Source organism: Grampus griseus (assembly GCF_964374135.1).
Source record: "Grampus griseus genome assembly, chromosome: 16".
In the NCBI taxonomy this organism is placed as follows: domain Eukaryota; kingdom Metazoa; phylum Chordata; class Mammalia; order Artiodactyla; family Delphinidae; genus Grampus; species Grampus griseus.
Genome location: NC_139010.1, coordinates 62,789,313 through 62,809,222, shown reverse-complemented (window position 1 = coordinate 62,809,222; position 19,910 = coordinate 62,789,313). Strand labels below are relative to the sequence as shown.

The 19,910-nt window shown below is 40.6% G+C and overlaps 1 protein-coding gene across 1 annotated transcript in view; it reads right to left on the bottom strand.

Annotated features, from left to right (window-relative positions):
- SORCS3 (sortilin related VPS10 domain containing receptor 3) overlaps positions 1-19,910 on the bottom strand; it is a gene marked incomplete at both ends in the record, with an annotated part of 579,237 nt that overhangs the window by 198,760 nt on the left and 360,567 nt on the right. The window contains one exon of the mRNA XM_082673649.1: positions 14,346-14,419. Coding sequence (XP_082529775.1) covers positions 14,346-14,419 — 74 coding nt within the window. The remainder of the gene's footprint in view (positions 1-14,345; positions 14,420-19,910) is intronic.

Here is a 19,910-nt window from a genome sequence, read left to right as displayed (position 1 = left end):
CATCTGAGACACAAAATTCTCTCTATCAGGGGAGTGGACAGGATTTTCTCTTCTGCCACCACTTAATGTTGGAGATCAACACTCAGGCTACAAGTGGATCATTGACTCCTGGGATGAAAGCATTGGACCAAACCTTCAAGACCTTCTAGTCAGCTCTTTAAATTCTACAGACGAAGATGCAGAAAGCCACGGGAATCCTATGAGTGCCCCAAGGCCTGACTGCTATTCCAGTGGCAGAAACACAATTAGCACCTGAAAGCCCTGACTCCTTCTCAGGCTCTTTTCACTACACCTCACAGGTCAGGGATTTTCTCTTCCTAACGTGCTGAGTTTCTCTTTGCTCTGGAAAATCCTAACAAATCTCACATTAAAATAATAAAAAAGAAAAACAAAGAAAAGAAAGAACGAAAGGAGACATAGCATCACTCCCCCTATCATGTCACTCATGTTTCAAATCTCTTCTTCCACGGAAGTAGAAAATAGTCCTAAAACCCAGCTCTATTTGTCCTATTTCACTGTCACTTCTTTAAGCGACACTTGTTAAATGGGGGGCGGGGCTTAGAAATGTATGACGCAGGTTCCTGGACCTCTCATTCCCAGCATCACTCGGACAAGTGCATGGCCATCCCATTTTAAACCCTCCAGTGCTTCTGGCCCAGCTCCTTGGCAATTACTGCACACTTTGGTGCCTTTTATAGATCAGACGGGTTCCAGGGTCCAACCTCTGCAACGCTTCAATCTCCTCGTATCCTTCTGAAATGCTCAGTGGGCAGAGCAGGGACCCCCACACCCCCACCCCAGGGCTCTCTCTCTGCCTCTACTGTGCATGGTTCTGCCTGAATTACTTGACAGATTCTCTTCAACACCATTAAGGGAAAAGGTTGGAGAATGTCTGAATATGACACAGCTGGCCAGTGGGGAGATGGAAAAGGGGCGGGGCATGGCCCTAATCCATCATTCAGGCTGTCTTTCCATAGAGCAGATTTGAGTAAGAGGCCTAAAGAGGGGGATGAGTCCTGACTTGGGAGAATTTGAGGATTCTCGAAAGACAGTTTTTTCCGTCATTGTATTTGTAAGCAAAGGAGATCAAGGTAGTAATACACACGTCAACTGCTAGATTCAGATACAAACAAACATGTACATGGAAGGAAAACTGCTGCCTTTGAAAAGCAATTTGCTGACAGATGAAAAAGCCTAACTGCCTAACGGTATTTTCTGTTTTAAACATCCCTGTGAGAACAAAACAAGCTAGGGTGTAGTCACAACACCTGGGCTCAGTGCCATTTGCCACCAGTAAATGAAAGTGTTAATTTCCTCCAATCCAATCACCATAGACGTTCACCCTCTCTCACACCTGGCTCTATAAATTATCACTTAACTTGTCAAAATCATTTCCACGTGAGTGTGGACATTTATCTTCTCACCAAAACATGGTGAGCCCCTTGACAGAGTCGAGGGTCATCAGGTAGTGTCCTCATTAGCACAATAGTTTAGGTTCTTCCGCAAGATTTTAGCCATTCAGTAAGCATCTACACTATGGAACTGGACACTTCAGGGTGGTGCAAGCACTAAGGAAGGATAACTTGAAGACTCTTATACCAGTATGCAGCTCGTGTAAAATGAAAAGACCAGTCTAGATCAATGATTTTGTAAACATTTTTGTTTGTTTCTTTAACGAATGGTCTTCTATCTTCAAAAGAAATCTTATGCGTAAGCCTGATATATAAAACATTAAGAAGCTGAGTAGTTCTGGCTGAAGCAAAAATGATGGGGCCAAGGACCTGATCACTTAGCACCCCTAAGGCTTCTCTGTGTACCCGGTAGTCCCTGGGGCAATTTATCAGAAGCCCCACAGAACTTCTGAGAGCACTAGTGGAGAAATCACTAGACCAGATCATCTTTCAGGGTCCTTTCCACTCTAACTTTTCCATAATTCTCTGCTATAAAAGAGAGTTTATCAATCCAGTGGAATATTCTGCCACTTGAAAATGATCATTATAAATACTAGGCCCATACACAGAAAATTACTTAGGTTGGTTAAAAGTGAAAAAACAAAAGATATAAATGCAGGGACATATTACCACTATAATTTGGTGAAAAATTACTTTTATGTGTACAAAAATTAGAAGAGGACAAGAAAGTATAAAGTGTGTGTTAAAATGATTAAATCATTAGTTCAATAAAAATATGTAATGTATCAATTAAAGTATAAACAGGAATGTATTATTTAAAAATATACACTAGGCATATATTTTTTAAAGTCCACAATTCCATAATTATTCATTGGAGAATGAAACTTGAGATCCAGATACTTTAGAAGATCCGCATCTGTCTTGAGGACAATCAGTAGCTTATCTATTGACAGAGCTGCACACAATGCACTTAAGCATCTCAAGGAAAGTGCCTAATGTTAATAAATCTTCATAAAACATGAAGATCATGTCATTCCCCTGCACAAATATGAATGCCCTCCATTACCCAGAGAGACATGTCTAAACCACTCACCTGGTATTTGAAGCCCTTCACAGTCCGAATCTAGTCTATATCTCTAGCTTCATTTCTCATTGCCCCTCAACGCAAATCCTATTTTCCTAACACAGCGATTCTCGATGGGGGGAGGGGGGTGCCTCTCAGAGAACATTTGACAGTATCTGAATATTAGACACATTTCTGTTCTTCACAACTAGAGGAGTACTGTGAGCATTTATGGAATAGAGGCCAGGAATCCAGCTAAACCTCTTACAATGCAGACGATAATTATCCAGACCAAAATGTCAAAAATGCTGAGGCTGAAAACCCTATTCTAGTAGATCTACTGACTGCTCTCCAAACATGCTATGACTTCGGCTTTGCTCTAATCAGCTTCCCTTCCCAGGAAAACCTGTCTCCCTTTCTTACTTGCCAAGTCAACCCACTCTTCAAGGTTCTTCAATCCCGTCTCCAAGAAGCCTTCACTTGGCATACCAGGCTAACCTGGGCCCTTCAGCTTCTGAGCAATCATGACATTTCTTCTACTGTTCTTTTGGGGCTTGCCGTTTCTGGCCACACTCCCTTGGCAACCTGCGTGGATTCGTCTCAACATTTGCATCACGTCTGTAAAAGCACACAGGCTCTGATTCAACACAGTCTTTAGTTTATGGTTTTATGAATTTTATTAACATCAAGCTAGAAATATTTTTCTCTAAAAATACCTTTAACATGTATAATAATAAGACATATGCTGATACCTGGAAAAACAGATCAGAAATACAAACACTGACTATTAGTTAATAAATGTGATTTGAATGTAGAGGGAAAACAAGGATATGCAGACCTTGCTCACTTTCAAAGAGATGCTAAGTGTTATCTGCCTCCAAATTAACGAGGATGGTCATTTCTTCCAATTATCCCCTCATATTATAAGCTGTTTTACTATTAATTTTATATCTAATATTTATTAAGCACTTACTACTTGCCAGGCTAGAGGACTGACATTCAGCCAGGAGGCAATGGCAGGGTATACGGATGCCCCATCAGTCAGAAAGGACACCAGCTGATTAAGTACAATTGCCCAATGTCATAAAGCTATTAAGGGCAAAGCTCTTCTCCTATTTAAATCCTCAACCCCCCACCCCCCGACAGGAATGAATCTCTAGCCATATCACACTCTCCTGGTCATTTCAAATTTCTTAAAACATGTATTTTCTTTATAATGTAAAGAATCTTAGGGCACCAGAATTTCCATGGTTGTCCAGTGGGTGAGACTCTGCACTCCCAATGCAAGGGGGCCAGGCTTCGATCCCTGGTCTGGGCATGCCGCAAATAAGAGTTTGCATGCCGCAACTAAGAGTCCACACGCTGCAACTAAAGATCCCGTATGCCGCAACTAAGACCCAGCGCAGCCTAAATAAATAAATAAATAAATTTATTTTAAAAACTCAACATTTAAAAGAAAAACAAAAGAATCTTAGGGCACCAACTATATGTGCATGTAGGCAAATTACAAATACACCTCATGGCTATCCAATTCGGTCATGCCAATCTGAAGAAAGATGTTATGTACAAAATATCTTTACTTACAATAGCACCAAAAGTAACAATTCCTAGAAATAATATTAACTAGAAATGTGTAAGACTGGTATAAAGAAAACGATACAACTTTTACCGAGGAACAAAGAAATAGTGAAAAAGGAGAGACAAACCATATGGCCAAAAATGAAAACTGGATATTGAAACTATTCAGTTCTTGCCAAATGAATTTACAGCTTTGCTGCAATTCTAATCAAGAATCTAAATAGTTGCTTTATAGGGAGGGGGAACGAGGGAAATTTTGAAAAATGACGAAGTTATTTCAAATTTATCTGGATGGGGTTTCCCTGGTGGCGCAGTGGTGGAGAGTCCGCCTGCCGATGCAGGGGACACGGGTTCGTGCCCCGGTCCGGGAAGATCCCACATGCCGCGGAGCGGCTGCGCCCGTGAGCCATGGCCACTGAGCCTGTGCGTCCGGAGCCTGTGCTCCGCAACGGGAGAGGCCACAACAGTGAGAGGCCCGCGTACCGCAAAAAAAAAAAATTTATCTGGATGAACAAATGAGTAAGATAAGTCAAGAATATTTGGAAAAAGAAGAAAAGGTTCTATTTTTGTTTTTTTGTTTTGTTATGTTTTGCAGGAGAGGAGACTTGCCCAGCCAGGCACTATGTTGTGTTATAAACAATAATTAAACACAGTCTTGTCTGGCTCAGGGCACAGAGGACTGACCAATCCAGCAGAATAAAGGCTGCTGACAAACGCTACCAACATCAACGGTCCCTAACTTCCGACCAGAGTTTCTCCTGCAGGAAACCATCAGAGGAAACAGTCAGAAATATGGGCACAGAATTAGGTGGGAAGATGTTCATTGGATTTTAATTACTTAAAAAAATAAAAATCCTATAAAACCTAAAAATATCAATCAGTGTGGATAAAATTATTAAATTATAAAAATGATTAAATTATAGTCACAAGAGGAAATAGACAACTATCAATATGAGATTTCTGAAGCATAATATAGGAGAATGCACAGTCTTTAATATATATAATCTAATATATAATATATACATATTATATATACTATTTAGTAAAGAAGCATTACAAATCAGAAAACTTCAGCTAATATTTACATGACCACAGGTTGAGGGCACGATTTAAACATAAAGTAATAGAAGACATTATAACAGGAAAAATAAAAAGATTTGATCATTTTTTTTAAGTAAAAAGTATGTTTGATATCATAAGGCAATTAAAATCCAAAGAACAAACTGGAGACAATATTGAAACAAAATGAGACCATATAAAAATGCCCATAATAAAGAAGAAGCAAAAACAGATGGTCACATAAAAGAAATACAATGGCTAATAAATATATGTCTAAGCTCACCAGTCTGATAAGAAATGCAAATTAAAACAAGGAAAATCCATTTTTGCATATTAAACTAGATTACTTTTTTAAATTAAATTTTTATGAGGTGCAGTGAAATGGTATTTCACTAGTTGGAGTGCAAACTGGTATAAACTTTCCAGAGAACAATTTGGCATGCTAATATTTATATATATACATATTGTTTTGGTAGTCTATCCTTAAAAATTATAATAATCAGACCTTGAAAAGGTAATTACTTAAAGGTTTTCAAAACAACATTCCACTGCCTTCCTTAATAGTAAAAGTGCAGAAGCAAGATCAATATAAAATAATAGTAGAGTGATTAAATTATTATATAGCCACCCATTAAGATACTATGTAATGCAAGTTTTAAATTGTGTTTAGAGAGTGTAGAGAATGGTACAGGAAGAGATTCAAGTATGTTTTAAAAAGATACAAAATTTTATAAACAGCATGATCTCAATTGTAATAAAAACTTAAATATAATGATAATTATACTATATTATAATAGGGGAAAAAGTCTATGAAGAAGTACTTGATTTTTTAAGTGGTGTTTTCTGGGCAGTGAAATTAGAAGGAATTATTTTCTTTTTATTTTCCTGCCTTTCCTTGAACGTATACAATAAGCTTGTATTGACTCTACAACCAGAAAAAAAGTAGTTAAATTGTGTTTGTGTCTTTTAAAAATTATTTTTGTAGTTTTAGCATTGCCTCTCCATCTTTTCCTACAAGCCTCAGACACTTCTGCTCCAGGACTCTTCTTGGTGAGAAGTTCTCTGGCAAGTTTGCATTTCTTCTTAAGGTCTTCCCTGCTTTACACCCTGCTATGGACTGAATTGTGCCTGTCCGCCCCCTGTCCGCCCCCCCCACCCCCCACCATTCATATGTTGAAGCTTTAACCCCCAAGGCAATGGTATCTGGAGATGAGACCTTTGGGGAGTAATTAGGTTTAGATAAAGTCATCACGGTGGAGTCCCCATGATCACATTAGCATCCTTATAAGAGGAAACACCAGAGAGCTAGCCTTTCCTCTCCACCATGTGAGGACACAGCAAAAAGGTGGCCATCTACAAGCCAAGAAGAGAGTCCTCTCCAGAAACCAACCATGCTGGCAGCCTGAACTCGTACTTCCAGCCTCCGGAAGTGGGAAAAAATACACTTCTACTGTTGATGCCACCCAGTCTGTGGCAGTTTGGAATGGCAGCCTAAGCAGATTAATATACACCCCAACCCAAAATGGGGCAGAGCACCCTTAGATTTCCTCAACAAGAAAAAGGGTGATTCCGCATGCCGGCAACCCTGTATCCAATCTATGTGTTAAACAGCCTCTGAGCCTTCGGCTGGATGCTTTCTCCTTGGGCTGCTCAGCTCAATATCCTTCTCTTTCTTCTCTCTCTAGGCCTCTCCCTGACCCTCCAATTCTCAGATTCCCTAGTCAAGGCTACTAAGCCCAGCTCACTACTATCAATGTATTCAATGTCCCCACTTCTTTATGTAGGGAACAAGCCATTGCCATTTAGGCAATCTGAGTTTCAGGAAGACTAGAGCAGTCAAAGTGCTTTACTCCACGTGGGCCTCTCCTGACCCCTCCTCAAAGGACAATAACCTCTGAAATCTCACCCACTGAGAACAATCAAATTTGCTCCCCTCTGGAAGTTTATTAGTGAGATTTGTCTGTCTCTGAGCTGAAGGACTACTTCTCATGTCCTTCACAGAATCATCAGAGTGGAATAAGCATTTGGAAGCCATGTGTCTCTAACTCCAGAGAAACCAGCCAAAAAGCTGGGGAAAGAAGAAATGGTGTTTCCATTTGTATCTTGGAATTTTTCTTACACTGAATTAGGTGAGTGGATGTGGCTATCTCTGAATTCTTTTTGACACACAGAAATCTTTTCAGATTTCCCAAGGCAGGGTCAAATATGATGCCTTCCCTTCACAGTAAAGAATTCACTTAAGTCTACAGCTACTTATGTCCCCTTATGTCCCCTCCTTTGTAGAACTCATCTATGCTAAGCATGATCACCACGTGAGTCCAACAGGTCTTGACTTCAACCAAAGAGGTGAGTGTTCTGTTTTCCTCAGCGCACTGGATTGACGACCACGTGTAGCTTTCGAACACTGCATTTGCTTTCGACATTAAGGCAGCTCTTCCAAGGCCATGATATGCAACCAGACATGCAGCATATGGGTGGCCCCCTCAGCAAAGGAGAACTGATTTCCGCTTGCAAGCTGAGCTTTCACATCTCCCCTCCTGACCCTGCATGTATTATTTTGAATGTATTTTTAAATTGCTACACCATTTAAAAAATGTAAGGGAAAGTTGAATCAAATATTATTTGTGGCATACCCTGGTTCGCAAAGGGCCTCTAAACCTGATTCCTTCCACGAGGTCGATGCCTAAATCCCATTATTTGAGATTGCAAGTGACTGTGTTTGCAAAATCGCAGATGCAGCTTCAAAAATTCACCCAATAATGTTAACTTTGTTTGAAAAGACCTTGACTTTCCAGGAAGCAATCTCAAATCACTCTGCCTGTTCCTTAACTCTGTCTCTGTCACGGATAATGTATTAATAGCCAAAGGGTGGCGCGCCATGTAGTTCTTCTGGAACCACAGTTTAGGAGCCCATCCTTGAAGCAAAACAGAACCCATTCCAGAACAGGTGAGATCTACAGAGTTTAAACTGAAGTGAAGGTGTAAGAGGGTTCACCCAGCCACATTATCTCAAGGTAATCATGCCCCATTTTCACTTCCTGCTTCTCTGCCCTATTGGTCCACCCTCACAGCTGCTACTAGGCTGAGCTGGGTAAGTCTAGGACTCAGATATTTGGGATTTTTGTAAGGGAAATGAGCACTTCTCTGAACAGGAATGTGCACACTTGGCTCATGTGCACGCACACGCGCGCGCACACACACACACACACACACACACACAGGCAATAAACATTATTCTCACAAAGCAAAATCCTGCCCATCAAAATGTAAAACAGAATAGAATAGAATGAAACAAGTTCAGAAAACCTCACTAAAAAACTTAGCAGCTAAAAACAGCAAATATTTATCATCTCACTGTTCCTATGTGTCAGGAATCTGGGCATGACTCAACTGGGTGCCTGTGTCTCAGGGTCTCTCACAAGCCTTCAATAGATGTGCTGGCCAGGGCTGCAGACTCACCTGAAGGCTTGACTAGAGAAGGACCTGCCTCTAAGCTCACTCACATGATTGTTGGCAGGATTCAGTTGTTCCTCATTGGAACCAAGCTGTTGGCCTGAGGCCCTTAGTTCCCCACTGACTACTGACTCTAACCTCCCTCAGTTTCTTGTCACACGGGCCTCTCCATTGGGCAGCTCACAAAGCAATTACAAGAATGCACCTAAGACAAAAACCATTGTCCCTTGATAGCCAAATCTCCGAAGTGACATCTTATCACCTGTGCCACATTCAAGTCACTAGAAGCTAGTCGCTAAATGCAGCCCAAACTCAAAGGGAGGGGACTATACAATGGCATGGTCTCCAGAAGACAGAGGTCATTGGGGGCCATTTCGGAAGCTGCCTGCCACAAGAATGAAGTAAGTATTAGCATAAATACTCATACTTGCACAGGTGTGAATATACAATAGCACAAAATTGATATCTTTAATGACAGGTGTCAAAGATACTCAAATGAACATATTCTGAGGTTATTATTCTCCTTTCAGTGGTAATTAGAACAAAGTTATTAAACACTAACAATCACCAATTTCCCCTCCTACATGTTCTAAGGGATATACAGCAAACAAAGATTGATTTCCTGGGGGGTAGGGCGAGAGTGATAGATGGTGAGGTAGAGGAGAGAGGGTAGGTCATTCTATATAAGAAAAGCTTACGATACTTGGGGAGGAAGGTGTGTGTGGATAGAGGGGTGCTCTGGAAGGGGATGTTCTGTGGACAATAAATCTCTGTGACTGAGAATAGTTTTAGAACCCATGGAAAGAGAAGGAAAAGTTGACAAGGTAACTACCATGACGATCAAGATCTTGGAGAGACAGATATGGGCAAAGGATAGTTTTAGAAAGACTCACTGTGTGGTGTGTGATATAATGCTTCTTTGCAACCCTCTTCAAGAAAATGTTTAGTAAAAACCTACATTGCTCTAAAATGCTTTCAGTGTTGAATTTGGGTCATACCACTTGCACATGACACTCTGTTGAGACTGGGGAAAACATAAATTTTTATTTGGGCTACCCAGGACACTGGTCCGAGAAAACAATCCTAGATATTAAGGAAATATACATAAAATATTAACCAAACTGTTATTTATGATAGTGAAAACTATGAACATTTCCAATGTCCAATAAAAATAGAGTAATACAGTATGTATCTTTACATAACGAAGAGTTGCATAGACAATTAAAATGATGGCTATAAAGATTTTATAATAACATAAAAATTGTTACAACAGCATATTAAGAGGGGAGAAGGGAGATTATACAAATTCACAGGCAATATGTTTAGGCTACACATTAAAGAGCACAGGCACACAGAAAGAGACTGGGAAAAACAAGAACGATGGAAGATTGGAAAGGAAATATTGCAATGAAAGGGTTTTTTAGTCCATATCCTTCCTTTCTCCTTTAAAAGATATTTTCCTAGGATCTCCTATCTATACACACCAGGGAGGACACGTTTTGCTTTTCCATTCTCCCTACCCTCCCTCATGACCTTTCTAAAAGAAGAGAAAAGAAGCTGCTGGCAGAACCATCGCTAGAAATCTACAGTGAGTAAGCCGACCTTAATCAAAGGACAATAGAGCCCATCCCGACTGTCCCTACACACCAGCCACTCCAGCCTGCAGCCAGGCATCACAACAGCTCAGAAGAGCTGTCCACAAGGGACTCTCTCCATGAGCCCCTTAAAGTGGGCTAATCTACAACTTGTTCTACATCTGTTGATTCCTATAAGGTTTTTAAAATCTAAAAACCAGTCTATTCTGCAACCCAAATACTCCAGAAAAGAGGTAAGAGTTTAAGTTCCTGGCACCTTAGTGTGTATTACTTTACCAGAACACTCTCCTGCAGTGACAGCAAGGAAGAAGAAATGGACCCTGATCTTTCAGGAGAGAGAACAATTAAGGGGAAGTTAGTAAGGAAGAGACATAGGACACATTCTATCTCTCCTTCAAGATAAGGTACGACCAAATGATCAGGGATCAGAGGCACTTAGAGGCCAGTCCAGTTACACAGAGAACTCAGCAAGGCCTAGGATGCCCGTTCCCTCAATGAAAAAGAGGCCAGAAGAGGGTGAACACCTCCAGAGGGTGAGGGGCTGCAGAGGCAAAGCTGTGAACCGTCACAAGTGTTCATATTGGATGTGCAGCGGAAACAATCTTCCCACAGCAGAATGGGCCTGCCTGTTAAGTATCTTCCAATGGAAGGGTGGAAATACTATTCATTTGTAGCTCAGTAGGATATTAAAACAAAAACCAAAAACAAAAATCCCCACTTTTTCCCTACAATAGCTCTGCCCAAGGAGAGACTAGAGAAAGATTACGTTAGGCTACTTAGCCACTCCTGTACTCTCCGTGCAAACTAAAATTGCTAAAACAGTTGGGGTGATGAATGCGAGCGTAATCTGCCTGTTAACCAGGTATCAAATGAGTGAAAAGGTTGCATATAAACGAGTGTTCACGTCAGTCTGATTCTCAGGGCATGAGTTTGATGGCCCAGTCACTCCATGGTGTAAGATTCCTAGGTGACCTCTCTTGATGGCATTAGAACATCTGGAATTCATAAAGAAAATTGTATCTCTAGATGAAGCTTTCAAGATTGATGCTAATGAATATTATGCCCCATGCCCTGTCTAACCCACAGGCACTGTGGGGCACTAAGGAGGAAATGGATCATGATAGCCCCTTATGATTCCCAATGCATTTTCACAGCCATTACACATTGATCATCACTGGAGATGGTCGATTCTTCTCCAGCACACTTGGCAGAAATCTTTTCTGAATCACAGTGTTCTTCCCCCCAAGTCCCTTCTAGGTTGCTACTTTCCGTCAACTGAGGGCGACAGGGGAGAAGAAACCTAGCATTCGTGAAGGCTCTATCCCTAGACATTTGAAAATCTCCAAATTATAGATAACAATATTTGGACAATATTTTGTCTGGTTAGCATGTTCACTCTATTTGTCTACATATCGCAAGATAAGAGTCTTTTATTTCAATGTCTTGTTTTTGGCATGACTGCCCTGTCCCCAGTGCGTCCCCACCGTCCCGAATACCACTTCACCCTGCAGCAACCCTCCCAAAGAAGCAGCTGTAGGGCTTTGGGTTGTTGATCTGTTTTGTTTTTACCATGTCAGAAGAATTATGACTCCAGAAAGAGTGAGGACAATAAAGTTAGGTTGAGATGTGGATTCTTGGCAGTAAATTAGACCCATTCGATTGTTATCAGATGTCCACAGGTAAACAGTCTCACTGGGAATGGGATTCAAATTTGCATTCCAGAAAAATGACAAATCACTTATGTGTCACAGTCTTCAGAACTACTGGTAAACATAGTATTTAACACATAACTTACAAATTAAAAATCTGAAATGGTGAAACGAAATTGCCGAGAGTCCAGTTCCGAAAGGATTATATCTGGTCCTTTCAAGAAGCACATGAAACTGACAAGAAGAATATTGTTCCCATTGCACAGATGCGGAAACCAGAGCTTGGAGAGGCGCTCTCTCAACCAAAGCTGTGCCCTACACCCTGAGAAATGCACACTCTGTCTTTCCTCAAGGAGGTGCCCTGTCGATATTTCCACTCCTAACCCATACAAGCCATGTCTCTCCAACATAAGCGCTTTCAACAGCCATGAATTCTGTCATTGGGGAAAATTAAAAAAAGGTCTGTGTAAAAGGAGCTCTTCCTCTGCAACTCCTACGGCACCTAAAAGAATGATCACAGCAATTATACATCAGAAACGGAGAAGTGATAACACAAAAATGGAATTTTCAGCTACCACTTGGCTAGCCAGCACAGGCACTAACTTTTATATTTCCCCATGGGGGCATATACGAAAGAAGCACAGAGTGGAGAAGAGGTGAAATGCAATTGCCAGGACCTGGGGATTTATTCTTTCTGCTATACAAAGGAAGGGGGAAGGCAGACCGCAACTGGAACATTCTCTTCTTGCTCTTTGCAAAACAAAGGAAAATGCTGCCCTTCATCCACTTAACTTAGTTTCCTTCAGAAACAATGACAAGTCTTATCCAGTCTACTGTACTTTCCTTCTCCGTCAACGTGATTTCGTAGTCGGCTAACTGCCTTAGCATCTCAAGAGTTTGTTCCAGAAATAGCAGAGGGCTACTTTTTTCTTTTTGAGGGACTTCTGAGTGTTGGCGCACTGAGAAACTGGCAAAAAGCAAACAGGCAGTAGTTATATAGCTAGAACATCAGAAAAACAAATACTTCCTTTTTCCGCCTTAGTCTATTGAAAAAAAATCTTAATACAATTCTAAATACGACCAAATAATCATTGTAATACTAGTTACAGACCAAATAATAGTTGGTCTGAAAAGGGAAAAATAACTGGGCATAGCCAAGGTATTGAGTCAAAAGCAGTGATCCCAATTCCCTTTGTTCTCCCAGTACTTTGTGTATAATACGACACGGCTGATTTTCACAGTGTGCTTCAGCAATCATCATTTTAATTCTGGACCAAGTTCTATAGGTGCAGAGGGGACTGGGTGAAAACGCTGCTTCCAAAGATGTTGGTATGGTTGTATAGACATACAGGGATACATATACCTACATGACCACCACCCACCCACACACCACCCCCGCCTTGTGGAAGGCATAAATGGCCATCTTGTGACTTCTTAAGGGACTGACTAAGGTATTTAAAATGAGACATGGAAGAGGTACTACTTTCAAATACTGTTAATTTTTTTCTGCTTTTAATTAAGCACATACTTAAGCATATTATACACTCTGGTGTATGCTCCCTACATATATTTGGCCATCACTTCTGCCGCAATGAAAGCGAGGTACAACTAAGAAGCATTTCATGGAGCAAGGAAGAGTAAAAGGTAAAATTATATCAAACCAAGTTTACTTTGCTACAACCGAGGTAACAACAGTACGCATGTATTTAAAAAATACCAATTAATAACAACACTTGCCCCTTGTACAAGAGTAAATCTGTTCTCCCTGATAATACCAACGAAAATTTACAACATAATATATAGTTAATGAAGTATTTTTCAATTAAAAAAGAATGACATTTTCTGATCGGAGGAAGGGCTAATTCTTCATCTTAAACACATATTCACTCTTAAAGAAGTTTTTCAAAATGTGCTCCACAGAAGTGGCTCTGAAGGATTCAGGTGTGACGTGAGAAAGGGATTCTGGAGTGAAATGAGTTTGGGAATCAGTAACTTTGTGTTTGGCAGCTTCCCTCCCTCTGGGCTTCTCCAGAGTCTTCAATATCCTAACGTGAATCCTGAGTCTCCAGGAGGGCAGAGTTAGATAACCGTTACCTAAAATTATGTGACCACAGAAATGCCTTTGGAAGGAGAACCACTGTGTGGAACTAATGTTCTTCAGACTATGTTTTCGGAATACTGCTTTTAGAATAGGTTCATGAAATATCTACTACTTTCCAAAAAGAAGGGAGACTAGTACACAGCTAAGAGCACCCCATCATGACCTCCTCATGGAGCTCTCCAGCCCATAAATCACCAGGGATTATGCTACAAGCAGAGTCTTTCTCAGGAAGTCTTAGTGGGGCCTGAGATTGTGCGCTTCTAACAAGTTCCCAGGTGATGCGGATGCTGCTGGTCTGTGAACCAAACTCTGAGTAGCAAAGGGCTAGGACACACATGACCTCAAGTGCTGAAGGTGTCCAGGAATTGTCCCGAGTGCTATGTTGCCTGATAATTCCTTATCCAAGAGGGTGGTGAGACTGAGGACGGGGCTTACCAGTAAAACCTGTTGGGTGTGATGCGTTCATGCATGAGTTGCCACCGTCTCCCGAAGTCCATGGAGCTGTAGAGCTGCAAAACAAGGAAGTGAGGAGAGCATAAGTATCAAGGGACACTGTTTAACCGAAATACACGTGTCACCCTTCTGGAGATGAACATTCCAATCCATCAGAGCGCCTAATGCACTCAAGTAGGCATCCATTCTATCCAAATACATGAATATGACTGTGCTATGCTTATCGTGGGGTCTTCTAATTCAATATACATCCAATACATCAGTTTCATTCAGGAAATATTACTGAACATTGGCACCATGAGTGAACTACGTTTTTTAAAGTCTCTTTTTTGTCCAGTAAATAACAGATATGTTTGTGTGCGGTCATGTGTATATATATATATATATATATATATATATATATATACACACACACACATACACACACACACACATACATATAACTCAAAATAATCTAAAAGGCAGTTAAAGAGATATATTAGCATTTCGACTTTATAGATGAAGACATCAATGCTCAGTTCTACAAAGTGACTATAGCAGCCGTATGGAAAACCAGGATGTCTATGCTGATTTAGCAGATGCCAGGCTTATACTACAACACATCAACTCCACCAACTCTCACAGTATTTATTCAGACCAGGCTCTTACTCCATGAGTAAGTACCAACTACTATGTGTGTCCAACTCTGCACATGGGAAAAACAGGCAAAACTACTCTGACCCTCAAATATACATACAGGTCCACCACGTCAAACGGGAAAATGGGGCAAAGGCTAAGGCTCCAGGAGGTGAGAGATGGGAAAGATAAACTGGGGTAAAAATGGAACAATGAGGCTTCCTGAAGAAATATATTTTGAGCTAGGCCTTTGGAAATAGGTGGTGTGGACCAGAGAGAAGGTGGATTGAGATTTTCCTGTGTGGAAGAGACAATGTGGAGAAAGGTGTTAATATGGCTAAGGTCTTGAGCTTGGCTCTGGGGGCGCTTCTAAGAGAAAGGAGGGATGTGATAACAGTTGCTGGCCAAAAGCAGTTGGAGGCTGTCTGTCTGTCTGTCTCCCTATTCATCCATCCATCTATCTATTTGCAGATGTTTTTATATCTCTCTGTATGTACATTTATATTGGAGAGGGGCTTGGGAGGAAGGAGAGGGTTTGTGAGGACCAGACCATCCCATATGGGAAGAATTTATCCACATAATTTATTGCAAGAACTGAGTATTCCATGCAGGGTTTTAAGAAATAGATCACTTTCTTTCCCATGGCATATGCTGAGACTTAAGACAGATGTTTCTCAATTAAATATAGGAGAGACTTTGGTTGGTGCCTTCTATAACCCAGAGATATCAATCAGACTCTCTGTCGGCCCTGCTTCCAATCTGAGCAAACAGAACCCCAAATTCCTTCAAATAAAACCAGGAGAGGAAGACTGTGTCTTCCTCTGCTGCAAACTCTAGCAACAGGTCAGGCAAAAACCTTGAGGGTCACACCGACCCCTGAATCCGCCAGGGAAATCATCAGACCCTCCATCATGGAGGCTGCTTGTCGTGGCAGAACGCCACCCACCACAGCTCCTGCTCGGGCGCACTGCTGGGAGAAGCACGGCTCCTCTCATCCCATGCTCTTCCCAACAGAAACAACTAGAGCTCAGTGCCGATCTATGCATCCAAGCCTGTTCCACTTCCTGCCTCCCTGTCTCTGGTTTTGCTTTTTCAGCTTTTCAGTTTGACTGATGAGAGAAAAATCAAATTGAATTCTCTGCCTGGAGGCTGGTTCAGATGAACAGAAAGAGTAGGCTCCTATTCATTAAGGGCCTTGGGTTAGCTATCTTGTCTCTCAATCTACAGTAAGTTGCTGAGTCTGAAATGAATTGTATTCTCCCACAAGCTGAATCTTTCCAGCCTCTCCATCTATCCATCCATCCATTCATTCATTCACTAAAAGTACATCAAACAACTACTATGCTTTAAGCACTGAACTAAGTGCCCGGATTACAAAGGTTAAAAATACCGTGGATAGTAAAAGATAGAAATCCAGACAATTACACTGCCATGTATTATATGTCATAATATTAATACTGTTTATCTCTGCAATGGTAAGATTGTGGGCAATGGATATTTTCTTCTTTCAGTTTTTGGGATTTTTAAAAAATTATTGTGAACATGTATTACTTTAGTAATTTAAAAAATGAAAGCTCTGACACTGAAATAGAAACAAAGCACATAGGAAATCACTCAACAGAAAGTGCTAGAAGATTGTTTAATGGTATGAAAATGTTCATTATATATTATTTATTTAAAAATATGTTACAAACCATGCACATATCGATGCTAATTTTATTTAAAGTATTGCATAACTTGAAATATATTAGAAGAGAATATGTCAAAACATTAGTAGTGGTTATCTCTGAATTGTGGAATGATGGGTAATTTATATACTTTTTAAAGCTTCCCATTATTTTTAGATTTCTTTACAATAGATATATATTATACTTCAATAGTAATAGTAGCCTATGGTTTATTCTATTTAAATTTATGTAACAATAATTTTCTTTTTATAATGTACATGTTATATTTATCTATCCTTTAAAAGACCAAGAATTAAACTTGCAATTTTTCCACTGGGGAACTGGAATTATACAAAGCAACATGGGACTTTCCATAAAATGGTATTTCACAGAGGTTATTATCATGGATAGCGGTGAATGAATCCTTCCTTGGACAGAAAATGTATTAGCTCACGCAGTGTTTATATAGTCCTGCATGGCTTCAACCCAAAGTGTTTCATGCAACATTAAAATAAAATGTATTTTCCAAACAATAAACATGTTTAAAACGTTTCTTGTTTACACAAAGTTACACATGAGACGGTGTTCTCCTCCATATACTGCCTTACGATGTCCCCTCCCTTCAAGGATGTCATTCTTGGACTTTTACCAAAGAACAATCCAGACCCCCTTCTCTCCCTTCTTCCACTATATGTCATGGTCTCATCTCTCTTAACAAGCACGCACTCAGCAGTGACATGCACACGCAGCGCCCTAAATGAATCATCGGAACAGCTGGAAAATATGAAAGAGCACGTTCTTTTCCTTATTGATTCAGTTATTCGTTCCTTAATTATATCAGCCTGCCAGGGAAAAGCATCTGATAGCTGAAAAACTAAAGAGGCAATTTAATCAATGTAATATTCCACAGGAAGAACAACAAGTTGTATCTGGAAAGCTTAAGTTCAAAGAATAATACGACTGCATTAGGAGGTTATGGGTTGAATTATGCCCCACCCCCCAAAAAAAGATCTGGCTAAGTCCTAACCCCCAGTATCTCAGAATGTGACCTTATTTGGAAATAAGGTCTTTGAAGATGATCAAGTTAAAATAAGGTCAGGATGGGCCTTAATCCAATATGACTGATATTGTCATAAGGAGAAATTTGGACACATAGACAGACACAGAGGGGAGACAATGAGAAGACACCCAGAGAGAAGGCCATGTGAAGACAAAGAATTTTAGTGATGTATCTACAAGCCAAGGGATGCCAAAGACTTCTGGCAAATCACCAAAAGCTAAGAAGAATCGAAGCCGCCCCTATAGGTTTTAGAGGGAGCATGGTCCCGCTAACACCTTCATTATAGACTTCTAGCCTCCAGAATGGCGGGACAATGGAATTCTCTTGTTCCAAGTCATCCAGTTTGTGACACTTCGTTATAGCAGCCCTAGGAAACTAATACAGGCATCTTACTCTTGCTACCAGGAGTAATAGTGACAGATCTGGCTACATTTTTCTGTTGTTTTCTTGTCTCCACTCCTAGGCATTTAGTTGTAAGGCCAGAAGTATTATTTAGGGCCAGACTGTTGAATCTGTGGTTGAAAACCAAACTCTCACTTGCCTATATTTCTCTGTCCTGTGCCTTTTTACCACACCCCTAAGGATATTTTCTAAGAATAACTGTGAATTCATAAAGACCATATGGCAGTAACCAGACATAATCAGAAGGGGCAACAAACTATACATTTTATAGCAGCTTTTGGTATTCCAGCCAGATTCCCTAGAGCCAGCAGATCTCCCATGTAGAGGGAAGGACGGTTTGGAATACATTTATATAAAAGCTCTCCCCTGTAGGCAAATTCAAACTTAGTGTGTAACTGTCCTGATTTTTTGCTCAAAACCCATGGAGTTTAGGTAGCATTCCACTGAACTATGGCCATGATGATCTTGGTCTTCAAAAAAAAATGAGACTGGTTTCTGCTCAAAATAAGGTCTCTGCACCTTTTTCCTTGGTAGCCACAGAGCAAGTGGGAGGGCTTGGCTGGCTTCTGCAAGGTTGCAGGAAGAATCCCCTGTGTTGTGGCAATATTAGTGGTAGGCAGAAGAGAAACCAGGTCACATGGCAACAAAGAGTCCTTTCTAACCTGTGCCTCTGGTTGCTTCCTCAGATGTTCTCCGAAGAACTCCTTTCTTGATAACAAGGGGAAACAATTGCATCCAAGGTCCCTCTAAGCTCTGGAGATGTAGACAAGAACTTCTGTCCTCAGTAACCATTTTCCTTTGCCCTTAGGAGTTATAAGGCACCTACACCATAAAGATATTTATAAAAAGACATAGACAGTCACCTAGTTATGCCATCCTATTGGAGATGGCAACATTTTTCTTCCCTTCTTGAAGATTTCTAGCCACGAAGATTTTCTCTCTCTCAGATGGTTTACATCCATTCCTTCATTTAACAAATATTGATCAAATGTCTATTAAGAACCGAGCACTGTTCTGTGGGTTTAGGATACATCAGTAAACCAAAAAGACAAAAAGTCTCTGCTGTCAGGGACTGTACATTCTAGCGGAGATCGAGAACTCAAATGCCCTACAGTTCACTGTGTGAATAAGTGAGGGAGGGATAAGGAAAGCAGTACCACTACTTGTATTCTTTAGACAGGCTCATTTTGCTGGCACGTAATGCACTAAGGAAATTTCTTTGCTTATCCAAGAGGATTTTTCCCATTTTTCTTGAAACACTTGATAAAAGGCTACCTTTTATTTTCCTGCTTTTAATAGAGACCTGAGTTCAAAAAATGTTTCACTTTCCTCTTAACTCTAAGAAAAACACCATACAAGCCTGATAATGTTTGGCAGATGAAATTTCCCCACAATGCTGGGGAGAAGCAGGGAGTCCAGAGAGCTCACGCTCCATCAAAAAATGGGCTTAGCTGTTCCCTAGCTGGACAGGAGTGCTGAGCCAGTGTGGTCAGGCTTTAGAACCCTGAAGAGAACCTGAAAATTCGGATTTTTTATGGGAAATCTCCATCTTTTTCAATTTTGGCAAAACTTGAAAAATTCAAAACATACTGCAGGGCAAATAAGATGTGTCTTAATCCAGATGGCCAAGTGCTGCCTGAGGACCACCAATTGGCGATCTGAATCCTAGCATACACCTACAACTGCCTGCAGGAGACAGTGGGACTATTTGACCTTGAAGTAAGACTGCCAGATTTAGCAAATAAAAATACAGAACGGGAATTTGTATTTTCAGATAAAAAATAAACCATTTTTTTTGTGTAA